The sequence below is a fragment of the Parasteatoda tepidariorum genome, chromosome 9 (genome assembly GCF_043381705.1).
Source record: "Parasteatoda tepidariorum isolate YZ-2023 chromosome 9, CAS_Ptep_4.0, whole genome shotgun sequence".
NCBI classification, from domain to species: Eukaryota; Metazoa; Arthropoda; class Arachnida; order Araneae; family Theridiidae; genus Parasteatoda; species Parasteatoda tepidariorum.
Window position 1 is genome coordinate 64,221,690 of NC_092212.1, and position 27,373 is coordinate 64,249,062.

General features: G+C 31.3%; 2 protein-coding genes across 4 annotated transcripts in view; both read left to right on the plus strand.

Annotated features, from left to right (window-relative positions):
• The window catches only part of LOC139426371 (uncharacterized), a 59,644-nt gene that overhangs the window by 25,918 nt on the left and 6,353 nt on the right, over positions 1-27,373 (plus strand). The window lies entirely within an intron of this gene.
• LOC107450660 (uncharacterized) lies at positions 1,445-22,619 on the plus strand. 3 transcript variants are annotated; one of them, XM_016066524.2, is made up of 3 exons: positions 1,445-2,508; positions 17,857-17,971; positions 20,649-22,619. In XM_016066524.2, exons 1-3 carry the CDS (start codon positions 2,216-2,218, stop codon positions 22,458-22,460), a joined length of 2,220 nt encoding a protein of 739 aa, XP_015922010.2. In that variant the 5' UTR covers positions 1,445-2,215; the 3' UTR covers positions 22,461-22,619. The 3 variants fall into 3 exon arrangements, with proteins under 3 accessions (XP_015922010.2, XP_015921995.2, XP_015922001.2); XM_016066509.4 differs by lacking the exon at positions 1,445-2,508 and adding an exon at positions 7,535-9,154; XM_016066515.3 differs by lacking the exon at positions 1,445-2,508 and adding an exon at positions 12,196-12,789.

Here is a 27,373-nt window from a genome sequence, read left to right on the forward strand (position 1 = left end):
ATTAAAAATTGCTACTAAAACTTAATTGCTTTTATTGAATATTTCTGATGCTTTAGAAAAAAAATCTTAGGGCAAAAAAATTTTAAATTTTTTTTAAATATAAAAATGCTTATTTTCTTACAAAATGGATGCTTATAAATAATAACAAAGTGTCCTTTGAGTTAATAAGTTGATTGTTGCATTTTCAGGCGTAAGATGTTAGAACACTTGTTTTCGTTCTTAATCTATTGGCGCTCCCTCAAATCAACTCTTAAGGTTTGAAAATTTACCACACTCTTCAAAGTTATAAAATAATACTCTAGGTATTTTTTTGAGAAATTCAAAAGAAAAAAAAAAGAGAAATTGAAAGCGTCTTATCTGTTATTGCACTGTAGTGCATATTTAAATTTCCTTAGTTTTATTTCATATCTGTTTTATTTACTATAAAATGTTAAGTGCCTTGATGAACGCAACTGTTCTATCTATATTTTAGAAACATTCAAAGTAATTTTTTTTCGTAAGCACCAATCTTCGCTAAAAATTTTGTCAACATTTTTAGCGAAATATTTCAAATATTTAAATGTTATTTATCATATCTTCTCAAATATTTAAAATTTTTGTCGAAAGTTAAATATTTGAGAAGATGATTAAGATTCATAAAAGATTATCCGGATTCATCACAGCAGAATTAAGTAATTAAAATACAATTTTATTATTGCAAGTGAAAAATTGCATCGAAGGAAAAGCGAACACTTTTAAAATGTGTTAAAAAGGAATTGTTTTTAAATATTTTTATGCTACATTTACTGACATTGATGGTTTATCAATCTTGAATAATTTTCTTTTTTAAAATGTTACTTTAAGACTACCTATGTGATGTGTAGTTGTTCTACATTGTCAAGAATTCTAAAAAATTGTCGATCTCATAATTATGGAACAACCTACGTGCAATTAAATTGCGTAATAAATTTATATTAAAAAAATGAAAGTCGAAAAGGGTGCTGTTCCTAGTCCTGTTTACTTCCCAGCATGTGACTGCATTAAATCACAATAATTTAATATTTTGCCTTAAATAATCAATAAATAAATTTAAATAATAAACACACTGAAAAATATCTAAAACAATTCCATATTTAATTTACTTTATGTTTTATGGAACGCTGTGAGCAAAGATGATTACAAATATTACGAAATAAATAATTTTTTTAAAAATAATGACACTGAAAAAAAAAAAAAGCCGTCTTTAGAAATTCCGAATTTAATCTACTTCTTGTTTTGTAAATAATAAATATTGTTTTTAATAGTCACAATAAAATTCTGTCAAAAAAAATTCCTTATTTTATGTTTTATAAAATGGTGTGTACAAAAATATTTAGATATTACGCCAGAATTGGACGAAATGGCGCCAAAGAGAGATAAACGCATCATGACAACGGAGGGAAAGATTTTATCAAGTACAATGGATTAGCGTGGACTCCCAAACCTGTGCCTGTAGAAGAGGGTAGATGAGAGAAGTAACTTCTAGAAGAGTATGAACACCTGGTCTTTTGGAAAAAACGTGATTCTCCTGCTAGGCCACGGGGAAGGGTGACTTTAGATAGTACTCTAAATTAAACTTGGATGAACCTGGACTTAGCCCTTTTCTCGAAAATGTAGAAGTACTGAATGACTTTTGAACTAAACAGCAGTTCTAAAGAATATTTTCTTTAACTAATTTAATCTCCATTAACAATTTCAAGTTTCTAGTACGAGAGTAAGAGTTTCCAAGAATGAAAAACTTCAAATGAATGCTGAAAATACTTTTCAAAATACAAACGTATTTTATATGCACAAGGACGATTTTATAGAAATAACAGTTGCTGACTCGGAGAGTGAAACATATTTTAGTACATGGACAATTTCGTAGTAATAACAGCAGGTAATACGAAGATTGGAACGCATGAGGAAGATTTTATAGAAATAACAGTAGCTGATACGGAGATTGGAACGCATTTTAGCACATGGACAATTTTATAAAAATAGCAGCAGCTAATGCGGATATTGGGACGCATTTCAGCACGAGGAAGATTTTGTTGAAATAACAGTAGCTGATACGAAGATTGGAACGCATTTTAGCTTATGAAAGACTTTATAGAAATAACAGTAGCTGATGCGGAGATTGAAACGCTGAGTTACCCGTTACTGATCTCAACAAATCACGCTGGGTTTAATTTTGACATTCGATACCAGTGGAACGATGACCGAACAAATTTGTAAGATTAGATCTTCGTCAAGGGGTGGAGATATACTTGAATATGGAGGAAATCTCTTTCACTTACATTCAAGATATAAAGAGACACAGTATTGGATTTGTGTAAAGCGTGTCACAACAAATTGCAAGAAGAAAGTGTGTTTGAAAAACGGTGTTTTATACAAAGAAACTGGATCACATAATCATGCTCCAGAAACTGAAAAAATTTCGAGAATCAGTTTTATAGAGCAGGTGAAAGCAAGAATCTCGAAGGACCTTCCAGTTCCTTTAGCGTATAAGTAAGTGGATATATGCTTTATTTTTTTTTTTTTTAAATTCATTCTGATTTAAAACATTAGTTTCAAAAATTTTTATCTATAAAGTACCTAAGTGTTAACGAAACAAAATAATTCTGGCAAATATTTATTGTGGAAAAAATATTGCCTTTTTTTTCAGAAAATGTTTTTATTTATTTATTTAAATTTTTTTTAATTATTGAAAATGAAGCTTCCTTAATCAATAGTTTTTGCTAAATTTTAATGTCGTTACCGGCGCAGTGTGCTATAATTTAAGATTAAATGTCTTTATACTATATCATAAAAAGATATTTCTACGATATCATGTTTTTTTAAGTTTTATAATCATAAAAAAATATTAACTAACAAGGGAGACTAGGGAAGTGTGACTCGCCAATTTTGAAATAAACTAGTGGGATGCGTGCCTTATGATTAGTAATTTTAGGGGGCAACATTCGTTTCGGCCCATAGAAGGTCCTATGAGAGATAAAAAAATAATTCAATCTATAGAGAAATCGGTATTTTATTACTTCAATGCAGACTATTAGTTATTGTGATTACCTCATACTCCAATTAATTTTGTCGCACTTTCACGTTCTATATAATGCATATTTATTGTCAAAATTGATTTCGAAAATTTTATATAGCATCTGTAATTTTTCAGAAAAACTTGTTTGGTTAATTTAAAAAAAAAATTGGCATCAAGTTTTTTAAATTTTTTTTTTCAAAAAATTTTCCAAATTAAAGGAGTATGTAATTGCAAATCAATTAATTAATAAATAAAAAATTAAATAGTTAATTTGCTAATTAATTAATTGCCCAATTAATTAATTACCCAATTAATTGCAACTTAATTGGAGTATGAGATAATTACAATAACTAATAGTCTGCATTGAAGTTATAAAATACCGATTTTTCTATATATTGAATTATTTTTTATCTCTCATAGGACCTTCTATGGGCCGAAACGAATGCTGCCTCCTAAAATTATTCCTCATAAGGCATACATCCCACTAGTTTATTTCAAAATTGGCAAGTCACACTTCTCTAGTCTCCCTTGTAAGTCAAAAGTTTAACCTAAAGCCAAAGATGGTGAAGGTAGAGACCTTTTAAATATTTTCTTGGGTGAAAACATTTAACGAGTTTTTTTAATTTTTTTTTATTTAAATTAAATTAGAATTTAAAGAAAAAGTAGTTTATAATGGAAATTGCAATAGTATAACGGAGAACAATTAATAGGTTTAAATTTTATCCTAACGGAATCTGTAACTAAATCTGTAAAATGAAATTTGCGTCAGTACTACAATATAAAAAAATTTTGGAGGCCTTTTAATTGACAAGAGACAAAAATTATTGGGAAATGATCATTTGGGTTGTTTACTAAAGCGATCAAGTGGCGGAATCTTCCAAATTGGCAAATGAAAAGAAAAAGTTTTTATGTTATATATATTATTATATATATTTATTATATATATATTATATATACTGCTATCAATATTCAGTTCAGCATTGTAGTTTTGGAGCTAACCCGCATTTGCGTTACGTGGAGAGGAAAAACACAAAATTCTCCCACGTTTAGCCCGACTGCAAGGGGATTCTAACTCATGATTCGTCAACCACTGAGGTATTTTGCGTCAGCACTGTGGTCGGTGCGAGCCGGGAGCAGAATTAGTATCTAACAGCTGCCCTGGGATTCGAACCTGGGTCCGCTCTACCCCCTGACCCACCGCATCCCCAACAGTTGAGTTACAGGAAAAATGTCACAAGTTTCGACTTTATATCTAAGCTAATTGGGTATAATATGAAAAAAACACAACTACTTCGATTTAGTAGGAACAACATATGACGCAATGCTAAACGAATGGAATTTAGTTGTTGTTTATTTAGTTATTGTTATTAGTAGTTGTTGTTATTTGTTTTAGTNACCCGCATTTGCGTTACGTGGAGAGGAAAAACACAAAATTCTCCCACGATTAGCCCGACTGCAAGGGAATTCTAACTCATGATTTGTCAACCACTGAGGTATTTTGCGTCAGCACTGTGATCGGTGTGAGCCGGGAGCAGAATTAGTATCAAACAGCTGCCACTGGGATTCGAACCTGGGCCTGCTCTACCCCCTGACCCACCGCGTCCCCAACAGTTGAGTTAAGTTGAAAGGAGAAATGTCACAAGTTTCGACTTTATATCTAAGCTAATTTTCCTTTATATTTCGCATAAATTTCCGACTTCAGTGAGTTCGGAGACAAAAAAAAACTAGCGTTCTTAAGCTCAATTTACAATCTTCGGGCTAAAAAGGGAAAAAGTGAGCAGAATCCCATCTATAACTTTTGTTGTTTATATGTAACTTCAACTATCTAAGTTCTTGCTCTATATCCAAGATCATTTATTCTTTCTTTAAATTTTCAGTGACGGCAAATTTTGCTTTATTTATTTACCTATTTGTTTCAAATGTTTTGTGGATAAAGCGAGTTCGAATCGCATTATAACCTTGACTGTTTATGTTTTTTCTTTTCTTTGATAATTAATAATTTGTGCTGTCTTTTAATCCATGGGCTTCATTTTCTTCAAGTCGTGAGTTGCAAAAACTGCATCAATTAATGTCTGTCTTCCTGTCGTCCAGTATTGGTCTCCAATTTCAGCCAATACACGTTTCTTAAGCTAAAAAATTCTTTTCCTTCCTCAATGCTCATATATATACTTAAAATCGCCACATATACAGTAATTATTAAAAAGGTAATCATAAAAAGAACATAAAATACTTTAAAGTAATATTATGTAAATACATTGAAAAAGCACACTGGTGAAAAGAAAAACAATTAACTCTACTCCAAGAAGTTCCAAAATTATCGTTTGCTTTTTTTTCTTCTTCTTTCTTTTGCTGCTTTTTTATTAAGACTTACGTCAGTCTGATTTCCGTATCGCACTGGACTGATCGTAAAGACACTGCTCCCAGTTGAGCATCAACTGGGAGCAAGATTTACTGATTCAAGATTCACTGACTGCGGTCAGTAAGTGGGTGGATGACCACTTTGATCAACCTTCGTAGGAACCGTAGGTGCCCGGTATCGGCCATCGTTAAACTGTTCTACCGTAAAGTGTTCGACTTCGCGCGGAAATCTACGGACTAAATGTATATAATTCTAATAAATAATACTCTTTAACATGGCAATCACTGATAAGTAGGTAAGTACTTTTATTTCCGTTGCACTAGAGCTGCACAGTGGGTTATTTTATTTTTTTATTATAACCGTCGTTGAACAGCCGACCCAATTTTATGGGTTTACGACTACTAATGTTCAGCTACGTAGTTTTATAATTTTGAACCCAATCCAGAAGACAGGGGAACTCCTGGATCGAGTATTGGGAGAAACTTGCCTTCTTGGAAGACTTTTTGATGGAGCTAACCAGCATTTGCGTTCTATGGAGAGGAAGACCACGGGAACCTCTCACTGTTAGCCTGACGGCAAGGGGACTCTAACCCATGATCCGTCTACCACTGAGGATATTTCACGTCAGCACTGTGGTCGGTGCTAGCCGGATGCGGAATTTTTATCGACTTGGATACGAACCCGGTTCACCTCATTGGAAGGCGAATGCTCTATCCCCTGAGCCATCGCGATTTACTGTGGGATATTGGGGACGGCTGGGAAACATCCCTGAGGATGAACTGAAGACATGCCATCGCAATTTTGACCCTCTCTAGAGGGGATGACTTCCCTGCTTTCGCGTTACGTAGACTGATCAAAGTGGTCACCCTCCCGCTTACTGACCGCAGTCAGTGATTCTTGACTTCGGTGTTCTACTGGGAACCGTGTCTTTACGATCAGTCCATTGCGGGACTGGCAATCTCTGAATCTCACTTCTTAATTTCTTCTTAAAAATAAGTGAAATATGCTAGAGTTAAATATTCTAAGGTGTATATTACGAATAGTATGCTTTTTCTGAAATTACAAAATAACGTTTTATATTTTTCCAGGCAGTAAAAAAAATTTCAGGTTTATTGTAATCGAGTCTACTTACCTAGAGCTCGGTGGTTCGATCCCTAGAAGGGACACGGAAATATTTATTTTGCATTATCTTTTTAAGTATATTTTAAGCATTATTTAAGTAATAAACATATTATTTTATCTTTCTTTCTTTATTTATATCTTTTATTGAAAATTTATTTAGTTATATATTTAAATTTTTATTAAAAAAAATTATAAAATATTTTTAAATTAAACATTTTTATACTTATATTATTTTGTACTTATGGTTTATTTTAACTTCAGTAGTTGTTATAAGTTCCAATGGTAGCCCATTGTCTTCACATTTTATCCATCGTGTTTTAGTTTAATTTAATTTATTATTTTATCTAAGATATCCAGTTTTAGTTGACCGTTTTGATAAAGTATTTTATAAATTAATGTCTGTTACAGTTTTGTTTTGAAATAATTGATTTCTATATTTTACATGATGTGAACATTTAAATGTGAACTCTAATGTGCGATAGAATTCAGACGATAGAAGATATTAAAACCGATGATGTAAAAAATTATTATTTTTTAAATATTTTTGTTTTATCTGAGGGGTATTTTTTAATTAAAGTATAAATTTTTATTTCATACTCCGTACTTTTTATTTGCTAAAAATGCAGGTTGATATTTACAAAAAGAAGAGTAAATTAAAATATTTTACTAATCACAAATAACTTTTTTTACATACGAAAAAACATTGAAGGATTTATTTTATAATTTTGTAAAAAATATCTGATTTTTTTTAAAAAAAACTCTTTTTTGTAATATTTTGCTACTTTTTTCCTCTCAAGAGAATAATAATTTGAGAGGGAAAGCGATTATTTTTCAAAAATAAAAATTCTAACTTTTTTAACAACGAGGAGTTACATAAAAATTAAATTTTATATTAGGATACTAAGAAAAAAAATGAAGAAACTTTTATGTTTCATAATTGTCACTAGATGGCACTATATCATTTTAAAGGAGCATAGTCTTCAATCCCGAGGTGGTGCCTCTTCTTCTACTACTACTCTTTGATTCAGAGAAACCTCACCTTACGGACACGCCTTCTTTGGGCGGACCTCTCGCATGACGAACGGTTATTAATATTCTCCTCGGTCTTTTATGAATTATGCTTGTAGACCACTTTTGCTTGACAGGAATAGTGATTTGCTGGGATGTTTTAAATCCCTTCAAAGCGGACAGTTCACATTTTTATGAATTATTTTTTGTGTGACATTTCTTTTTAAACATAACAAAGTGGATTAAGTTAAAGAGCAAGTTTTCGTGCGGTGAACGGGAAGCACAACTCGTATATATCTTTATGGCTTTTGACTAAAGATTGATTGGATTATTGTGAGTTCTTTTTTGAATGATTGTATTGTACATTTGAGTTTGAGATACAATGCTACGAATTAGTATTGAACTCTGATTGAATAAGAAAGAGCTTTTTCTGAACTCTGATTAAATCAGAAAAAACTGAAGAGCTTTTTTTTCTTTTTTTTACTGTGATTGAATGTGGAGAAGATTTTCAATGTTTTGAAATCTGATTGAATAAGAAAAAGCTTTGTTTGAACTCTAATTGAATACGAAAAGCATTTTCTATTTTTTTGGCCTATGATAGAATGTGAAAAAGATTTTAAATTATTTTGAACTCTGATTGAATAAGAAAAGGCTTTGTTTGGACTCCGATTGAATAAGAAAAGGCTTTGTTTGGACTCTGATTGAATAAGAAAAGGATTTTCTATTTTTTGAACTGAGATTGAATGTGGAGAAGATTTTCAATATTTTGAAATCTGATTGAATACGAAATAGCTTTGTTTGAACTCTGAATACGAAAAGCATTTTCTATTTTTTGAACTGAGATTGAATGTGGAGAAGATTTTTAATTATTTTGAACTCTGATTGAATAAGAAAAATATTTTCTATTCTTTAGACCGTGATTGAATATGGAGAAGATTTTAAATCATTTTGAACTCTGATTATATAAGAATAGGCGTTTTTTTAAACTCCAATTGAAGAAGATTTTTTTGTTTTGTTTTTGAACTGTAATTGAATGTGGAGAAGATTTTCAATTTTTTGAACTCTTATTGAATAAGAAAAGCAATTTTCATTTCGCTCTTGCTTTTTCCGCCATTTCGCTAGGAAATAGTTCAGAAAAAAATAACAATACGATTTCTTTAATTTCACGTGTACCTTCTTGCAATCCTTAATATGCCTCGGAGAGCGTTGACTCTAAAAGAAAAAATCGAAGTTATCGAATATCACAAGCGAGAAAAATGTAGCGTTCGAAAATTAGCTAGGCATTGGAAGATAGGAAAGACCCAGGCGTCAGACATTGTTAAAAATAGTGACAATTTGATGAATCTTTGGTGTGAAAACGGCAATGACTACCGATACAGAATGTCTCCTTTATCAAGTCCTGGATATCAGATAGACAAAAGTGTTTTTGAATGGTTTTTAGAAGTTCGAAGCAAGAAAATTCCTGTATCGGGACCAATGCTGCAAACAAAGGCCTTAGAAATTGCTAGCAATTTGGGAAGGGTTGGCTTTAAAGCTTCGAACGGATGGTTGGAAAGATTTCGAAGGAGGCATATGATTTCATTTAAAACTATTAATGGAGAGTCTGGCACTATGGATTCAGAATGTTTGAGGTTTGTAAACAATTTTGGTATATAAAAAATCAAACGTTTAATCTTTAAAATAATCGTAAAAAATATTTGTTAATAATGCTACAATTATGCTTGCATTGCTTAATTGTGCTTGCATTTCTTGATTATGCTTGCATTGCTTAACCCCTTAATGATCGGTTAATTTTCAAGAAAATGGTCATAATAGTGCCAATTTTGCCAAATATATATATTTGATTAGTGCTGACATCTAGTTTAAAATAAACTTACTATCTATTATTACCTTAAAAATACCCTAGTATTGCCATCTGAGTGCGTAAAATAAGAAATAAAATGTTTTCAGGACGGAAGAAATGAATTAGTTTTATTCTTATAGGCGCGTTACTACTGAACACTCCAGCCCGGAAATTTCACGGGAGCCGGAAATAGAGGGCGAAACCTCATCCCGTCATTTTCACGGGAGCGAGAAGGAAGGGGTTAGTTGTGCTTGCATTGCTTGATTATGCTTGCTCCCCACAGGCAAGATGCTTTTATTAATGTTGCAATTTTTTTTTGACAAGATATGTGTATGAAAGTATGATTGTTTTGGTCGAGAGGATATTGGCTATTGTGAAAATAATTTTACGTGTGCAAACGTAACGTGCGTATCATTTCATAAATTAAAACAGATAATGATGTATCATGGTTTTTGCTATAGCATTTGACATTTAAAATCAGCAATTTAATCATTTATAGGGTCATTTTTTATTCTAGTTAAGTTAAATATTTTTGGAATTATATTATTGAAGTTAATTTATGAAATGAAAGTCCTTTAGTTTATTATTTAAATCAACCTTTACTATTGCCCTCATTTAAAAATGAAGTTCTTCATTTTTATTTATTTTTTGTCATTTCTGAAATTATCAGCTGATTTCAGCACAAATCATAGGTGGGAAATTTCATACTTTCTACCTCCTTATAAAGAATAGATTAGTTTGTTGGTAAATTCCATTGCAATGATTAATGTTCATTTTATATTTAGTCAATAAGTGAGCGAATCTGAGATTAGGGGAATTTATGAATGGGCGATTCTATTTGCATTAAGATAAAACAGGTATAAATTTATTTGTAGCATTGTGAGCAGAATTTTTTTTTTCAAATTGTACATTTTGATGCAAAATTTGTAACGTCTAATGTATATTATTTTTACGTCACCGCTGATTTTTAAAAAGCATGTTTTGTTTAAATTCCTATATATAATGGATTACTTTCGCCATTTGGCGGATAGCCTTAAGTACAATACATTTCTTCTCCTCTCATACAATTATTTGTTTTCTACAAGACATTATTTTCGTCAAATTTTAAATTCTAACTATGCCTTTGATAAAATTTATTTAGTTTTTACAAATTAAACTGATGTTTTATTCTTTGTGTATTTCTAAAAAAGTAAGAAGAATAACATTAATAGCAGTTACTTCTGAATCTTAATGCTGAATATTGCGGAAAATACTTTTGTTTAAATTAAATCTATCCTGTAATAGCTTTTTTCATCAGATTACAGGACAAATTTGATGGTCACCACTGGCTACAGAACGACGTAATATATCAATTGGCGATTAAAAAATTCTCTGCCAGTCGCCAATTTTTTTTTTTTTTTTTTTTTTTTTTTTTAANTTCCTTTTTTTTTTTTTTTTTTTGTCGAAAATGCACCCCAGGCTAGTTTTTTTTATTTATTTTTTAATAAATATGGAATTTTTAATTTTTTATAGCATTCTGCAAATTACGTTTTTTTCACTCTTGTTTCTTAGAAACTTTTCTTTCTTTTAGAAATAAATCTTGTAATGCTTACCATATTTTTTGAGTTACTTCCATAGGTATATACTTTACATTATTAAGTTTTCTTATTTGTTTAGAACTTTTATTCCTTGAAAAAGGTGATAACGCGTTTTAAAAAGTGACCACAGTAAAAAATTAATCAGCGAAATTTCTCTATTTCGCCATATGCATCAGATTATCTTAAACTTATTATCTTATAGTAAATACTATCGAAGTTACGTTAGTTCGATTTTTTGATGAATCCTAATTTCACGTATTAGAAAATGGCATTTTGTCATAAAAAATTTTTCATTAAAACTTGGGGAAAAAAGTATTTCTAAATACTTAAAAAAAAATTTTAAGAATGTGTATATTTTAATGGAGAACTCTCCATAAAATTTTTACTGAACAAATATAAATAAGTAAATATAAATAAATAAATGAATATAATTAAATATATATGAATAAAATAAAGTAGATGAAAATGCTTGCGTATTTGATATATAGTTCAATTAATGGTTGTCGCTCATGGATTAAAACCAATATAAACACTGCTGTTAGTAAATATGTATATGAAGAATACTTTTTTTTTTATCTTATTGCTTTTAATGCAAATAGGTAAATGTTGAAGAAGCTTTTTCAACGTTTATTTATTTGGATTAACACGTTGAATGACATGGGGGTCACCGGTGACCGTCACTGAGCTTGTTCGTAGCGTCACAGGGGTCACAGGTGACCAGCGAAGCCAAGATTATTAGAAATACATAATTCAAGTAAATTTGTAATGCTTTTAATTTTTTTAATATTATTATCGTATCGTTAATAAAATGGTTTGAAGAAATTAATGCAATACATATTGAGAAAATCATTTTGGCCACACGGGCAAGCCATGTAAAATTAGTGTGGCATTCAACGTGTTACAGGATCATTAAAGAAATAATAAAATAAAAATCTTTATTGTTATTTTTAGTCGATTTAACAGCATCGAAAAGTAAGTTCTATTGACTATACAAATTCTCAATTCCGAGAATAACTACCACGTGATATCTGAATGCAGAGTATGGAACATAATTATGGATATTATCTATCAATGTCTGCCTGCAAACATAGATAAGTAAAGAATACGTTTTCAGAGTAGAGACCTCCTGCATTTTAACTAATATCCGTCACCAAATATATTGTGTGTAAGACAGGTTTCTAATAATAGATAGCAAGAATTTCCCCACAAACGAACAAAAGGCATAGTAAGGAGAGTTTCAAAGGAACACCTGCTACTAAATAATCGTCAAGATGACCCACCTAATGCAGCTCAAAATCCCCCCCCCCACGGAGTTACAGAGACTATAGGGTTATCTTTTTAAGGGTGTGTTCTGGCGCGTTTGCTAATAAGCCATGAATTGAATATTTTAACTTTCTCGTTAGAGCCATGAAAAGAGATTAAAATGATAATTTGGCATGCTTGTAAATAGTGGAATAGAATTAGCATCGTAATTTGGCGACTTAAGTTAAAATAGTACTCGATAGAATAATTGTCGATCATTTGCAACAATGTCAGCCACAAGTGCGGCCGAGGGTAAAAATTTCTTTTTCCTAAGTTCCCAAAGAGGGGCTAGGGTTCTAGTATACAACAAATATAAATATACACTCAAAAGAAAACACAAAGGAGTAGAATTTTGGCGTTGCAGAAGTTTGCAGGATCGTTGCTCTGCACGCCTTCGGACCAAAAATAACAAAATAATTTCAGAATTCGCGTCCCATAATCATGAAAATGATGCAAAGGTGATCAAGGAATTGATATTTATTAAGAAGGACATGGGACGTCTAGCTGTTGAACAAAATACTGTTCCTATCAAAGGATTGCGCAAGTAAGTCTTTATTTGATTATGTCTCTATAATGAATTTAAAGTTCATGTTTAATTAACTGCATTTGTTCCCAAATGAGGGGGAAAAAATCTTGCATTTATATTTTGTTAACTATTAAATTTAATAAAAATTAAATATTTTTTAAGAACTATGCTTAAAACATTTAATTAGCTAAATAATTCATAGTCAGAAATTCATCAGAAAAGAAAATATTTTTGATAAGTTCGTCAAATGGCTGGATTATTGTATATTAAGATGAAATCTTCATAGTCTTAGACGATTAATATGCTAATGAAAATTGAGGTGCGACTTTGCTATCAATAATGGTAATCAATTAAGGTAGGAATTCACTATGAATGTGGTCAATTAAATGAAAAATAAAATATCTAAAGTTGTTTTTAACGGAATTTAACAATATCTATAATTAAAATTTCTTCATAGAATTTTATATGAAGCATGATAAACAATATTGTTATTTAAATACTATCTAGTAGGAAATTAAAAGTCGTCCAAAAAGCTATGTATTTAAAATAATACCATTGAGACAGTGTTCGATATCTTTACTTAATAATCTATTTTAATAATTTCAAAAATGTTTATATTTTATTTTAATAGTATATATATAGAATTCGCAAGTGTCCACCTCACCCTATTGATAAATGTATGTGAAAAATTAGTTTTCAAAATTATAATTAACTTTAGTAACTAAACTTAAAAATATATGCAAACTAATTTCATAAATGTTTATTTTTTTATTTTGATAATATATATACATATATATTCAATTCGCACCCTCATCCTTGTTAAAAATTAAAATTTTCAAAATTAGAATTAACTTTGGTAACTAAAATTAAAAATATATTCAAACTAGGAATAACAAAAATAAATTTTGAGCCATATCCTATTTTGTATATTTTATTAACATAAAGTTTTGTTGACGAAATTATTCTGTCTACGGTTGTATACACCTTGGCTATTGCAATGGCATCATAGAAAGTAGGACCAATGCCGCACATCCTCAATCCCTTCGCAGGCTGATCAAAGTGGTCACCCATCCGCTTACTGACTACAGCCAGTGATGCTTGACTTCTGTATTCTACTGGGAACCATGTCCTTACCAGTGTCCACAGATTTTTAAATCAATGAAAGAATTCAATTTTTTCAAAGTCTCCCCTGAACGATTTGAATTGAATTTTTTTTTAAAATTACTTTTGAGATTGGGAGAAAATTGCCTTCTTCATCCATTGTCGAAATTTAAGGACCCTAGCTCAAACGATTCTGGAGTTATAACGAGCACCATCCCACCCAAACTCTTCATTTTCTTATTACAGATGTATGAAAGTAGAAATACGCAGAAATTTTTTTTGGAAAATATCTTTAAAGTTAAAGTTAAGACTTAAGAAAGTTTAATTTTCTGCTTTTCAACAAGAAAAATTTGCAATTAATGAAAACTTTCTCGGGACATGACATATACTGTGATATATATATTGTGAAACTATTTGAAAATCCGAGTTCTGATGTTGCACATACTTAAAATTAAAATTCTGCGACAAAATGTCTTATTTTCTAAACCTTTCCTATAAAGAGTAAGGCTCCTGATTTCAATAAATGAATATATAAATGAGTTTTTTTTCCCTCGATTTCTATGTGCATTTTTAATTGTTCTTAGTACAATTTGTTAGATTGATTTTATAAACTTTATGAACATTGATTATTTGCAGATTTCCCTAACATTTACTTCTTTAAGAAGAGATTACGAAATTATTCGTATAAGAGTTATGCTACAATTAAATTTCCAAGCATTGTCGTGATTGAAAAATTATGCAAAATCAAATATAATCCTGATATTCACAAAATATATTTTTAATAAAACAGTAGTATAATTGTAAATTAACGAATAAATAAAAATAATGAAAACTTTTAACATTAAAAAAACTGAAAATTCTCCTGAATTTTTTTTATAAAATGTTGATAAAAATCACTATAATTAAGAAAAATTTATATTGTACATAAATTAAACTAAGTAGCTAAAATTATAGAAATTAACATCATTAAGTTATAATCGAAATAATGAAAAAAAAAACATTAACGCTTTCAAAAATGTCATAAAAGTGTTAAGCATAGAATTATTTGGTTAAATTATTAAGCATTTTCTAAAATTATTCATTTTTATTCAAATTAAAAATAGCTTTTAGAGGTTTTAAAGAATATAACTTAAAAAAAAATTTAAAAAACTGTAGTTTTAAAAATTTACGTGGGAGCTAACACTACACTTACTTATGCCAACTGGTATAAGTTGAGTATCATAATTAAGAAAAATTTAAATGCGCATAAATGTAAACCAACATTAAAACCTTTGACAACTTATATTTAAGAATCATTGCACAATGTTTATAAGAAATTAATAACTGTACATAAATAAAGTAACATAATGAAACCACAAACGCTTTTCATTTTCACAAAACTGTGGCTTTTCTCTATATTGACGCTTTACGCCATTTTCAACAGCTAAAGCCAGAGCAGCTTTGCGCCAGTTTTGATATAGAAATTGAAAATTAAATTTTAAAAAAAAGAAAAAAAATTCTTGTCTTAGTTGCAATGATAACAGATCAAATTGATTAAGTTGAGATTTTCCCGATAGAATCGGAAACTGAATCTATGTAAATAAAACAAATGTTTTAGTTTTCAATTTTTCATAAATAGTTTTTTTTAATTTCGTTATATAAACCTGCGTATCGCTTAGATACGAAAATGATTGCGCAATAATCGTTAGAATTGGCGGGCAAATGGGGAAACCCTGTAGCAGAAATTCAAAGAATGGATCTGCAGCATTATTTTCAAAAATCCAAATTTGTCTGCGACTTCAACACTGTCCGACATAGATTATTATTGTAAAAATTCGGCCTTAATCTAATAAACATGTTGCAAAATTTGCAAATATATGGTCCCAAAAATTATGCAAAAAAAACTTAGTTGCTTAAATAAATTGGAATTTCTACAATGATACTAAAAATAAAATAAAACTCTGTACATGCAATCAAGTAACAGATTTTTTTTTGTTTTGTTTTTTTTTAGGATTTTCTAAAGTTAGATTTATAAATTTTATTAGAAACAGGTTTAGGGGTGTTTCAAAAATCAGTCTCAGCATTTCCACCATTTATTTGTTTGCTTTTTAACAATAAAACTTGATTGAAAGATAATCTACTAATTGTTGTAATCTAAATCTAATTGTATGCAGCTCCCACTGCCTAGCGGGAGGATTTATGCTACTGCTGCCCTAATCTATAATTTAATGTTTGGTTTTATTTATTATGCTTATGACCTTTTTTTTTTTTCGAAAATTTTATTTTAAAATATAAACTATGTTTTTTTTTTTTTATTCTCTTATTTAGTTAAAAAGGGACAACAAAAAGTTTGAAACTTTTAAACTTTAGCCGAAATATTTTCCGACCCCTTGACTCTAAGCGTAGGTAGCATGTTAACTCCAGCAGTTTTAATAAAGACTGTCAAACGCTAATCACGGGTGTCAAAATAAACTTTTAAGCGGAAAATTTTGTCTTAAAAACTGATAATTTCCTCCCTTATCAGTTTAAATGAGTGAATAAGACATGCTGTACCAAACGAACATAAATTATTCGAAATGTGCAATTAACGAAATTGAGAATATCCCACACGAATAGCGTTTCTATAGAAATGTAAGATTTATAAAGTTTGTTTTTGCCGTGGTAACATGGCTTATTTTCTTCCTTGGAAGTTTACTAATTGGATTGATTTGATAGCTGAAGACCAAGAACTGATTAGCGAAAGTAAACAGAGCAGCTATACACTTGGCGTTATACCTTTATTTGATTGGCACCAGGAATTAATGTTAGCGATAAACAGCAGGGTTTTTGTACGCTTATTTCCGCTATCACTTCTTGCTGAACAGAGTATATATCTGATAGAAACATCCTTGCGAAGTTAACATACTTTTTGTATACTACCATGGCTTCTAAGACAAAGATTGGTTCTTGATTTTAACGCGAGAATTAAAGTTGTCTAGGCGAGTGAACGAGAAAAAAAGTCCGCCAAGTAAATCTCTGAGATATCTGAAGTTGGCAAAACTCAGGGGTACCGTATTTTGAAAAATAAAACTGAGATTTTAAGGCGGTGGGGAAACTGCGCAAACGGAAAAAGGAAAAGGGAACTAAAGAAAACTCCCTACCAGGATATAAACGAGATAGTTTGGCAATGGTTCCTCAGTTCCAGAGCAAAAAATCATAGAGTGTCTGGTCCTATGATGCATAAATATGCAAAAAAATATTGATCAAAAACTGGGAAAAGTTGATTTTAAAGCATCTAATGGATCATTAGAGAGTTTGCACAAAAGAAAGTTATAAGTAGATTAATTTTTTTTTTTTTTTAGCATTTGTTTTTAGTTAGAATTTAAGAGGCCTCTACCAGCACCATCTTGGACTTCGTTTAAATTTTTTATTTTTGTTGTCTTCGTGTTCTTTTGTGCTTAAACTTTTGATGATATAGTTCGGCTGCTCGAAATCTTTTTTAAAAAAAGTGGTAAATAGTAGTAAAAGTGGTAAACTTAACTTCTATGAAATGCCGATCGGACTGTGCAGGGGTCAAGGAACTGGCCTTGCATCAGAAAGGTTCTGAGTTCGAATCGCCGGCAAGGCATGGATGTTCTTTCACTCTCTGTACTTACTGTGGGAGCAACGTCGGCCCACCTAATATGGTGCCCCTGAAAGCGTGGCAAACAATGGCCCTGAAAGTGTGCTCTGTAAATGCCTGAATTGACGAAATGTTAACATAGGTATGCATTGGAAATAATTTTTAAAAAAAAACTTCTGTGAAATTTTCGATTCTATGTTGGGGTACCTTTTCATAAATGAGGGTTGACTTTGTTCCAAATATAATTAAATTTAGCTAGTATAAATGGTTCTCTTATTATAATCTACCATTTTTTTTTCTTCAAATAAATCTTGACTAAGTTTTGCATTATGTTGTAATGTATGTTGTTGTTAATGTAAGTATTACATTATTAGAGATATCATTTCATGTTTTTACTTCTTTAGGGAAGCAGTAGCTGAAGTCCTCACATCAGCTGATGCAGCTTCACCTTCAACGGTGCAACCCTATGATTCACTTAGAACAAGTCTTTACAAGTACAAGGAGAAAAATAAGATGCAGGTATGTCATTTTTCGACTTGATAAAATTAATTTTCTCACAAAATTAATTTGCACACGATTTTTGAAAAATGATCTTAAACCCGCGCTTATTTTGAAAATGGCGCAAAACATTTGTATGGAGAAAAGCCACAGGTTTGTGAGAATGAAAAGCATTTGTGGTCTAATTTTTAAATATTTGAAAACTTACTCCAATGCAGCATTACTAGGGCTCATAAAAATATCTAAAAAATGAGAATAAGGCATGCGATTTTGATAATTTTCATCTAGGTGGGAAAATGTCGCCAAACTAGTAATTTATAAAAAAGTTTAATAACTTTTAAAATATTTAAGTCATTTGTCTGCTCTAAAGCCTTTTTCACGGCAAGATTACATATATAGTTTAAAACCATCGCATTGCTTCAAGTGTTAGGCCCTTAATCTATGTTTTTTTTTTAAAAATTTATTATCATTATTATTATTTTTTTTTTTTTTTTTTTGAAAGTTGAGTTTTGGCGGGATTATTCAATCGAAGAGTATGGACGGTAGAACGCGAAGAAAATGTTATAACTTTAGAAAAACAAATATTATAATTATACCCGTCATTGAACAACCGATCCAATTTTATGGGATTACGACAAAGATTCAACTCCATAGCCTTGTAATTTCAACCCAGTCCAGAAGACAAGGGAACTCCTGGATCGAGTACTGGGAAAAATTTGCCTTAGTGGAGGACTTTTTGATGGAGCTAATACACATTTGACGCCCAGTGGCTGAGTGGTAGCGCTTCGCGCTCGTGTGCCACAGGCCCTGGGTTCGATCCTCGGGCCGGGAAAGGTTGACTCAGCCTTTCATCCCTTCACTGGGTCGATAAATGAGTTTGTACCAGGCAGAAAATTTAGAGATATAATTATTTTAGTGAGAAACAATTGTTTAATGTCGTGATAAGAATTTTATGTAAAGCAAATCTCATTTTAAAATACATCAATACTTTGTGTATAAGCAAGGGGCATCAAGGCAATTACGTTTTAACTAAAACTGTTACATAATAAAATTTCAAACAAAGTAAAAAAAAAAAATTTATACTAACCTCCTTTGGCTTTTCATATTCTATTTCAATAGAATGAACCTCTAATTCATCTTCTTCTTTTTAGTCTAATCTAATTTTTTTCACTTTCATCATACCATTCAACTGGTAGCGTTTCGTGCCACAAGTCTTTGGTTCGATCCTCGGGTCGGGCAAGGTTGACTCAACCTTTCATTCCTTCAGTGGGTTTAAAAATGATTATCAAGCATGCTTGGGAACTAAACACTGGGGGTTTCGCGTTCGGCTGACCACCTAACCGGAACATCTGCACCCCAGAGTCCAATGGTCGAGAAAACTGAGATGGGCACAGTAGGCCAAGGTCCTCTATGGGCTGTCGCGCCACTGCGTAGTAGTAACCCGTGTTTGCGTTACATGAAGAGGAAGACCACGAAAACCTCCCACGGTTTACCTGATGGCAAAGGTACTCTAACCCATGATCCGTCTACCCCTGAGGATATTTCACGTCAGCATTGTAGTCGGTGCAAGCCGGATGCGGATTTCATTTCGACTGGGATTCGAACCCGGTTCGCCTCGTTGGAAGGCGAACTATCGCCTGAGCCATCGCGGCTCTAGAAAAACAAATAAGTGTTATCGGAGATTGTAGACAAAATCATTTGTCGCCAAGAAGGCTTGCTATTCATGCGAACAAATTTCAAATTAACCGCATATTGTCGAATGCCAATAAAATGGTGGAAAAAGGAATAGACAAAAAATGCAAAAATCGAAAACGTAAAGGAAAGCTCTCTGAATTTGTAAGTCAAATTTTTCGATTTTTGCTAAATTTGAGTTTGAATAGGCGTAATTTATTTTTTTAAAAAATAGATTAAATAAAAGAGTAATTTTTGTAAATTTTGTTTTATTATTTCATCGAAATTAAAGTTAACAATATTTTATTTATTTATTTACTTAGTTATTTATCTTTTTTTGGAGGAGGATGATCGATTACTTTTACCATCTAGTCATGTTTCTCAGAAACTACTAAACCTATTCTCTAATTTTTTTTAAAAAAATTTTCAAATTTAAATTATTAATTTTTTTTAAACATTTCTATAACACTTTCAGTAGATTTAATTCTTTATTTTAATTTTGGTCTTAAAATTGTGTGTTTAGACTTTTTAGTAACTTTATTTTTTCTAGCGTACTTAAAATAAACTTAACTGAATGAATGGCTGGAACTTTTTTAAAAAGAAATAAATTGAAAAATAAAGCACAAAAGAAAAGTAAGAACATTTTTGTAAAAATGCATAACATAACTATAGAACCAAATTAAAAAAAAAAAATTCAGAAATAAGTGTAGAACAGAGATAGTCAACCCTTTTCCGTTATTGCTCCATAAGTGCCCCTTAAATATTTTAAATAGGTCCTTACTTTCTGCTACATTATTGTTGAATTACTTATCTTAATTTCTTATAATCTAATGTGATTTCTAATATCCACTACTTCAGATATGTTTTGCTACACATTAGTATCATTACATTATTCTTGTAATTTCCCCTGTAATTCTTGTAATTCTTTCGTTCCCACATGAAATGTATACAGTATTTCGTGATTGCATAATTAATTTAGAAATTAGATGAAGTTGTTTGTTAACTTTATTTTTATTCTTATTTTCAGAAAAAAGGAGGAAAGAGCTATTCAGTGGCATCAGATCAGAACAATAAGGATCCAAATCGGTTACCCTCTGCAAATGAAATTAGTACACCAGATGTTGAAATGCAGTGCTCTGAGAGAACAGATTTGGAAACACAGGATGTCGCGTCTACAAGTTTCATGAGCAATACAGATGAACAGATGAATGAGGGTTCAATTTCAATACCCGCTAAAAAAGGAGTCATCACACCAGATGTTGAAATGCAGTGTTTTGAGAGTACAGAGATGAAAACTCAAAATGAACCCTCTACTGGTTTTTTGAACAGTTCAGACGTCGTCTTCAAACAAGAAATCATCGAAACTGAACTAGATCCCTGCACATTCGATGACTCTTCGTTTCATTCGTCAATTGCTGGCCCATCTGGAACGCAGTTCGATGGACAAAGACCAAGCACATCTTATCAGACATTCTCAGAATCATCAAACTCCAATACAGATTATATACTCCCAGATGAACCTGACAGTGTTGTTGACATTTCAACAACTCATGGTTTAAGAACAGTAAAAGTTGAATCCGATGTTCATGCCAATTCCCGTGACGTAATTTCTGAAACAAACAATACATTTTATAGTGGACCATCAGTTCTAAATGTCACAAAGCCTGCAAGTTTAACGAGAGATAAATTTATCCAAACTAGAGTTCCTCCTTTGGTTTTAAATATTGCAGATCCTAAAGACTCGCCACGTAATGAACCAGTTCAAAACGGAATTACCTCCCATAGAGAGTCGCCAGCTTCGACTCAAGTTTTAGATCAAACTGATTATGAAGAATCGTGCAATAATAAGTCGACCCAAACCGAAGTTTCGACTCATTCAAGTTCCCCTCTCCCTCCTGGAGACAAATTCGACGTCTTTGGCGAATTCATTGCTTTCAAATTGAGAAATCTGGATCCAAAATCGAGTGCTTTCGTTCAGACTGCTTTTTCTGAGCTCCTATTTAAAGCTGAATTGGGGATGTTTATAGACAGAAACGGAAAAAATATTTCTTCTAATCGAATTGATGGTATCCAAAAGGATATGCCCCTTTCCAATGAATGTGAAATCGCGCAAGGTCCACCAGGGAAAGAGAATGTCCAACCTGTAGTTCCTTCGTTGATGGGGAAGTCAGATTTCAGTGTTCTTAGTTCTGAAAGCTCGTCTAGAAATGACATTCCCCAATCTGAAGTTCTTCCACATAAACCACACTCGTCATTTCCTCCAGTTAGAAACAATACTGGTCCAGAAAACGCAGTGCGAAATGAACTCATTCAACCTAGAGTTACGTCACATATCGGAAACGTACGGCCTCCAGTTGTTCCTGAAAGTGCATCTTCCAATCAAACAAGAGCTTCATCTCATGCGGAGTTGCCAGCTTTTCTTCCAGATTTAAACCGTGCAAACTCTAGAAGTAACCAGCCTATTCAACCAATAGTCCCTTTCCGTGGGCGACCTAGAGACGAATTCGACGCTTATGGGGAGTTTACCTCTTCAAAGTTACGAAATCTAGATTCAAGATCGTGTGCCTTCTTACAAACAGCTTTCGCAGATCTGATATTTGAAGCTGAATTGGGGAGGTTCTTAAGCGAAGGTGAGAAAAGCATTTTTACCAACAATACGAACAATATCCTTCGGAAGATGCCTTCTGCTAATGATTATGGAGTTGCCTCACAAGCTGGTGTAGCATCTAATTCGTCCAAGTATGATGCACGACCCACGAAAGATTTCGTAACCCCATCCTTTTATGAAAGTGAAGTTCCTTTGGAAATGATACCCAGCATGCATTCTGCTCATAAATAACTCATAACGATGTATATTTCACCTTTGCTCATTATTCGTTATCATTAAATGTTTACTAATATTTACGTGTCTCATACTATTATCACTTAATTTCTTGTTGTAAATATCGAGACACTTTGTTGTTTTGTATAAAGATGCATTAAAATAATTTTAAACGAATTTCATTGTTGTTTGAGGCAATTTACTTTTTTCAAGCATTTCAACTGAAAGCATTGGAATATCTGCAAGGATTAAAAAAATAATAATAATAATAACTTTTAGGTAGATGTTGGTTTGTTGTCGGCCTTCTGAGCCCAAGTCTGCGGGTTCGATTCCCGGCCCAGACACCGGATTTTCGGGATGCAGAAAATCTTCAGCTGCCATGTCGTATGATTATACGGCGTGTAAAAGATCCCTGGAGTGCCTTATTAGCTCTTGGCATTTCCGGCAAAATTAAATTCCTAGTGCACTTTAGCATCCAAATAGAGCCTCGGTGCTGCCATCTACTGTTGCAGAAACTAGACGTCCAAATTAACATGGCCAACGGTATCTCACCCATTGTGGTGGTCCTGAAAGAGTGGATGCCATTTCTGGAGAACCCACTAGGTCTGCTCATCGGGAAGACTGATTGTGCAGCTCATAGGAAATTAAAAAAATACTTTTAGGTAGACTGAGTTTGATACAATTTTTTTTATATAAAAAAAAATCTTAATTACAATTTTTTAGTTTTAGGTTTGCCAAGCCAGGAGTCCTAAAATTGCAAATTTAAAGTAAAGTTAAAAAAAGTTATATATTTTTTTTCAAAATAAGAACAGATTTAAGTTACAAACCCCAACAACAAATTTAACTTGGCCCCAGTTAAGCTCAAAATTAGCAGAATATGGGTCCTTATATGACCATCCACCGAGGGACCAATATTAGGATGTCTAGATTTTTTAATATTGATCCTATATAGAGATAATATCAGCCTATTTATGGCCAACATTTGCCCTATAGTATCTGAGAAAAACTAAACATCCCCGTGGATGATCAGGAGACAAACGTCACACCCCGTTTTACAGGGAGGAAACATATCGTAATTTTGATCTTAACCTGAGCACGATCAATCAGGGATCCAGTACCCCAGAGGTAATTATTTGTTATGGGGACTTGGAGGACTTTGTTAACCGACAGATTTATCGTGCACCAGTCACCATTTTGTACACCAGGAGTCTTCGGCAGGCGGACATGGGCCTAATGCATTACTAGCCAGGCTATCACTGCCTCAGTAAAGTGCTGTAATTTAATGTTGGTTAATTGAAACTTATTAGCCCAACAATATATGTATAATAAAAATTAAAACAATGAAAATCAACAAAAAGGTTAAATTATTTCATGTTGAATGCTTTGTAAAATTTTAATTCTAAAAGAAATTGATTTAAATCAATTGTTAAAAAAAAATCATCATTTTAATTAGGGGTTTCCAACTTAAAATGGGCCGGGGGCCGCAATTAAAAATACCAGTCAAATGGCGGGCCGCAACTTTATCAAAATTTTTTATAGAACTCTTTTACGTTTGAAGGAACATTAAATATTTTTATCAAGTTATATAAAACAGAAGTATTGAATTAAAAATTAAAATAAGAAGATTTTTACCTGAGAAATAAATTTTTTTCACCGTTGGTGTGTTAAATAAATTTCACTGAAGCTAAGAAATGAAGTTTTTTTTTAAATGAAGAAAAGTACTTTTAACCCATATATAGATTTTTACGAAAATTGTCCGGAAAAAATGACAACTAATAATGTTCACGGGCCACAAAAAAAAGGGCTTCCCGAACCGGATGTGATTGACCACTGATTTAAATCAATGAATTTTGAGAGCAATGCACTTTCACTCAATTTCAATATACAAGCTGCTCAATTAAGCTTATATTTATTTCAGAATAAATAAATAACCTATAATTATTAAACAATACATAAATAAACCTATGATTATTATACATTGCGTAAGTTTAATTTTTTTTTTACTTGATTCTCTACCCTACTTGTAAGTGGAAAGAAAATCACCCTGAATAACTTTTGATTTAATGATCGAATTTTCTTGTTCTATGACTCGATCTCAATGGTTCAAGGGGGTGACCTCAAATATGCTAATTATTTAGGGCAGAAGATATTTTAAGTTGCGAAATCAAACATAAAAATGTACTTTCTTAGAATAAACATACCTTTTTTTTTTCTGGCGGATTCGGATTTCTGACTGCCAAACTTGGCTGACTGACTCCGTTTCTCACTCAGGGGAAAACCGAAATCAGGGAAATATGGTCCCCATAGTTTGATCAGGTGAGCGGCCCAAAGTTTAGACCCTATAATGTTAATTTTACGTCTTGCGTATTTCGTCATATTTTGAGAACTTTTTAAACGAATGGAAAATTTTTTACTCACAGCTATAAAATTCATTTATCCAATGATGATTCCATGCAAAAATTAACTTTTAGCAATTGTTTATTAATTTAGTGAATATTTATTATGTTATTAAATAACAATCCAATACCTCAAAAACTTTATAAGCTGATCGAAATATATTTGCTCACACTTATAATCATTTTCTTAATTAAATATAATTCCAATTAATAAAAATTTTAATAATTTTATTTAATAATAGTTGCAAATATTTTGAAACGTATGGTATACAATTTCTTAAATCATTTTAAAGTATGTAATTTTGCATGGAAAAATACAAAATTTGAGCGAAATCGGTCGGCTTGTTCCTGAGAAATTAAATTTTAAACATACGACTTCATTGAACGACCGCTTTCGTGACCACACTAATAGGACCACATTTCCCAGAAATTTCGGCTACCCTCTATTATTTTTAAGGAAAGGAATCCAAATCCAGCAGAAAAAATACATTTTTGTGTCTGATTTCGTAACTTAAAATATCACCTGCAAAAATCAATTAACATATTTGTGGTCACTCTCGTGAAACATTAAATCCTAGTAGATGAAATTCTGACCATATTGTAGAATATTTTTGTTTTAATGTATTTCATAAGTACATTGTAAGGAAACAAAGTATATTAGATCCAAATAATAAGTTATACGCCATAAAGCTGTCCGAAAAGTTACTTCATTTCATAAATACATTGTAAGGAAACAAAGTACATTAGATCCAAATAATAAGTTATACGCCATAAAGCTGTCCGAAAAGTTACTTCATTTCATAAATACATTGTAAGAAAACAAAGTATATTAGATCCAAATAATAAGTTATACGCCATAAAGCTGTCTGAAAAGTTACTTAAATCGAATTTCTTATCTTTCTAATAATTTTTTATTGTTGTTAAAAACTGAAGGTAAATAAAATTGTATTTTTACATGAATAATCGCTTTGCAAAGCTATGCAAGTAGAAGAAAAAACATAAACTTAAAAAAAAAAAAAAAAAAAACATTAAGTGATAAAATTGTAGTGAAAAATCGATGCTGAATCTCATGACGATAGACACGTAAATTATGAAAATTTTGTTTATTTCTTTCATACATTATTTCATTTATTCATTTCTTTTTGATGAAAAAATACATTCTGTTATTTTGGTCTAAATGTTTGAGAGCTGCAGTATGAAATTCCAGGTTGTATAGGTATTTATAAAATGCATGTTGTGTTATATAATCTATGTACATTAAACATTTTATATGGAGTCACGGTGGCGCAGGGAAGGGAACGTCCGCCTCCTAATGATGTGACCCAGGTTCAGATCCAAACAATGTAGACATGAAATCTACTCCGGTTAGCTGAATGATTATGAATAGTGACTTTCAAACATAGTTAATCGTAAGTGAAAAATGGATTGGTTATTCAGCGCTGGTTATAAAATTAAATAAATAAAAAATTTTATCAATGTAAAATGAAATATCACAATGAATCTATCTGTATTTGTTATCAACCTTCTTATTGATCATGAATTTTCTGGGAAATCCTTTGAGAATATATGTTTACCAACAATTTTTTAGACTTATTTTCAAAATGTGGAATTGTTTTTCTTCAGAAGTCTTCTTTTTTATGGTCATATAATAATTTGTAAGGAAGGAAAACTAATCAAAACGTTTATAGTTCAAATAAACTGCTCAAATATAGTTCAAATAATTTGTAAGGAAGGAAAACTAATCAAAACGTTTATAGTTCAAATAAACTGTTCAAATATAGTTCAAATAATTTGTAAGGAAGGACAACTAATCAAAACGTTTATAGTTCAAATAAACTGTTCAAATATAGTTCAAATAATTTGTAAGGAAGGACAACTAATCAAAACGTTTATAGTTCAAATAAACTGTTCAAATATAGTTCAAATAATTTGTAAGGAAGGACAACTAATCAAAACGTTTATAGTTCAAATAAACTGTTCAAATATAGTTCAAATAATTTGTAAGGAAGGACAACTAATCAAAACGTTTATAGTTCAAATAAACTGTTCAAATATTGTTCAAATAATTTGTAAGGAAGGACAACTAATCAAAACGTTTATAGTTCAAATAAACTGTTCAAATATAGTTCAAATAATTTGCAAGGAAGGACAACTAATCAAAACGTTTATAGTTCAAATAAACTGTTCAAATATTGTTCAAATAATTTGTAAGGAAGGAAAACTAATCAAAACGTTTATAGTTCAAATAAACTGTTCAAATATAGTTCAAATAATTTGTAAGGAAGGAAAACTAATCAAAACGTTTATAGTTCAAANTTCGTCCAAGTATGATGCACGACCCACGAAAGATTTCGTAACCCCATCCTTTTATGAAAGTGAAGTTCCTTTGGAAATGATACCCAGCATGCATTCTGCTCATAAATAACTCATAACGATGTATATTTCACCTTTGCTCATTATTCGTTATCATTAAATGTTTACTAATATTTACGTGTCTCATACTATTATCACTTAATTTCTTGTTGTAAATATCGA

What these genes read in the sequence shown, in the direction of transcription:
- LOC107450660 (XM_016066509.4), top strand. Translation starts at nt 8,715, where the DNA reads ATGCCTCGGAGAGCGTTGACTCTAAAAGAAAAAATCGAAGTTATCGAA. An exon ending in ATGGATTCAGAATGTTTGAG is followed by an intron (nt 9,155 to 17,856) that starts GTTTGTAAACAA and finishes TTACTTCTTTAG; the next exon opens with GGAAGCAGTAGCTGAAGTCC. An exon ending in AGGAGAAAAATAAGATGCAG is followed by an intron (nt 17,972 to 20,648) that starts GTATGTCATTTT and finishes TCTTATTTTCAG; the next exon opens with AAAAAAGGAGGAAAGAGCTA.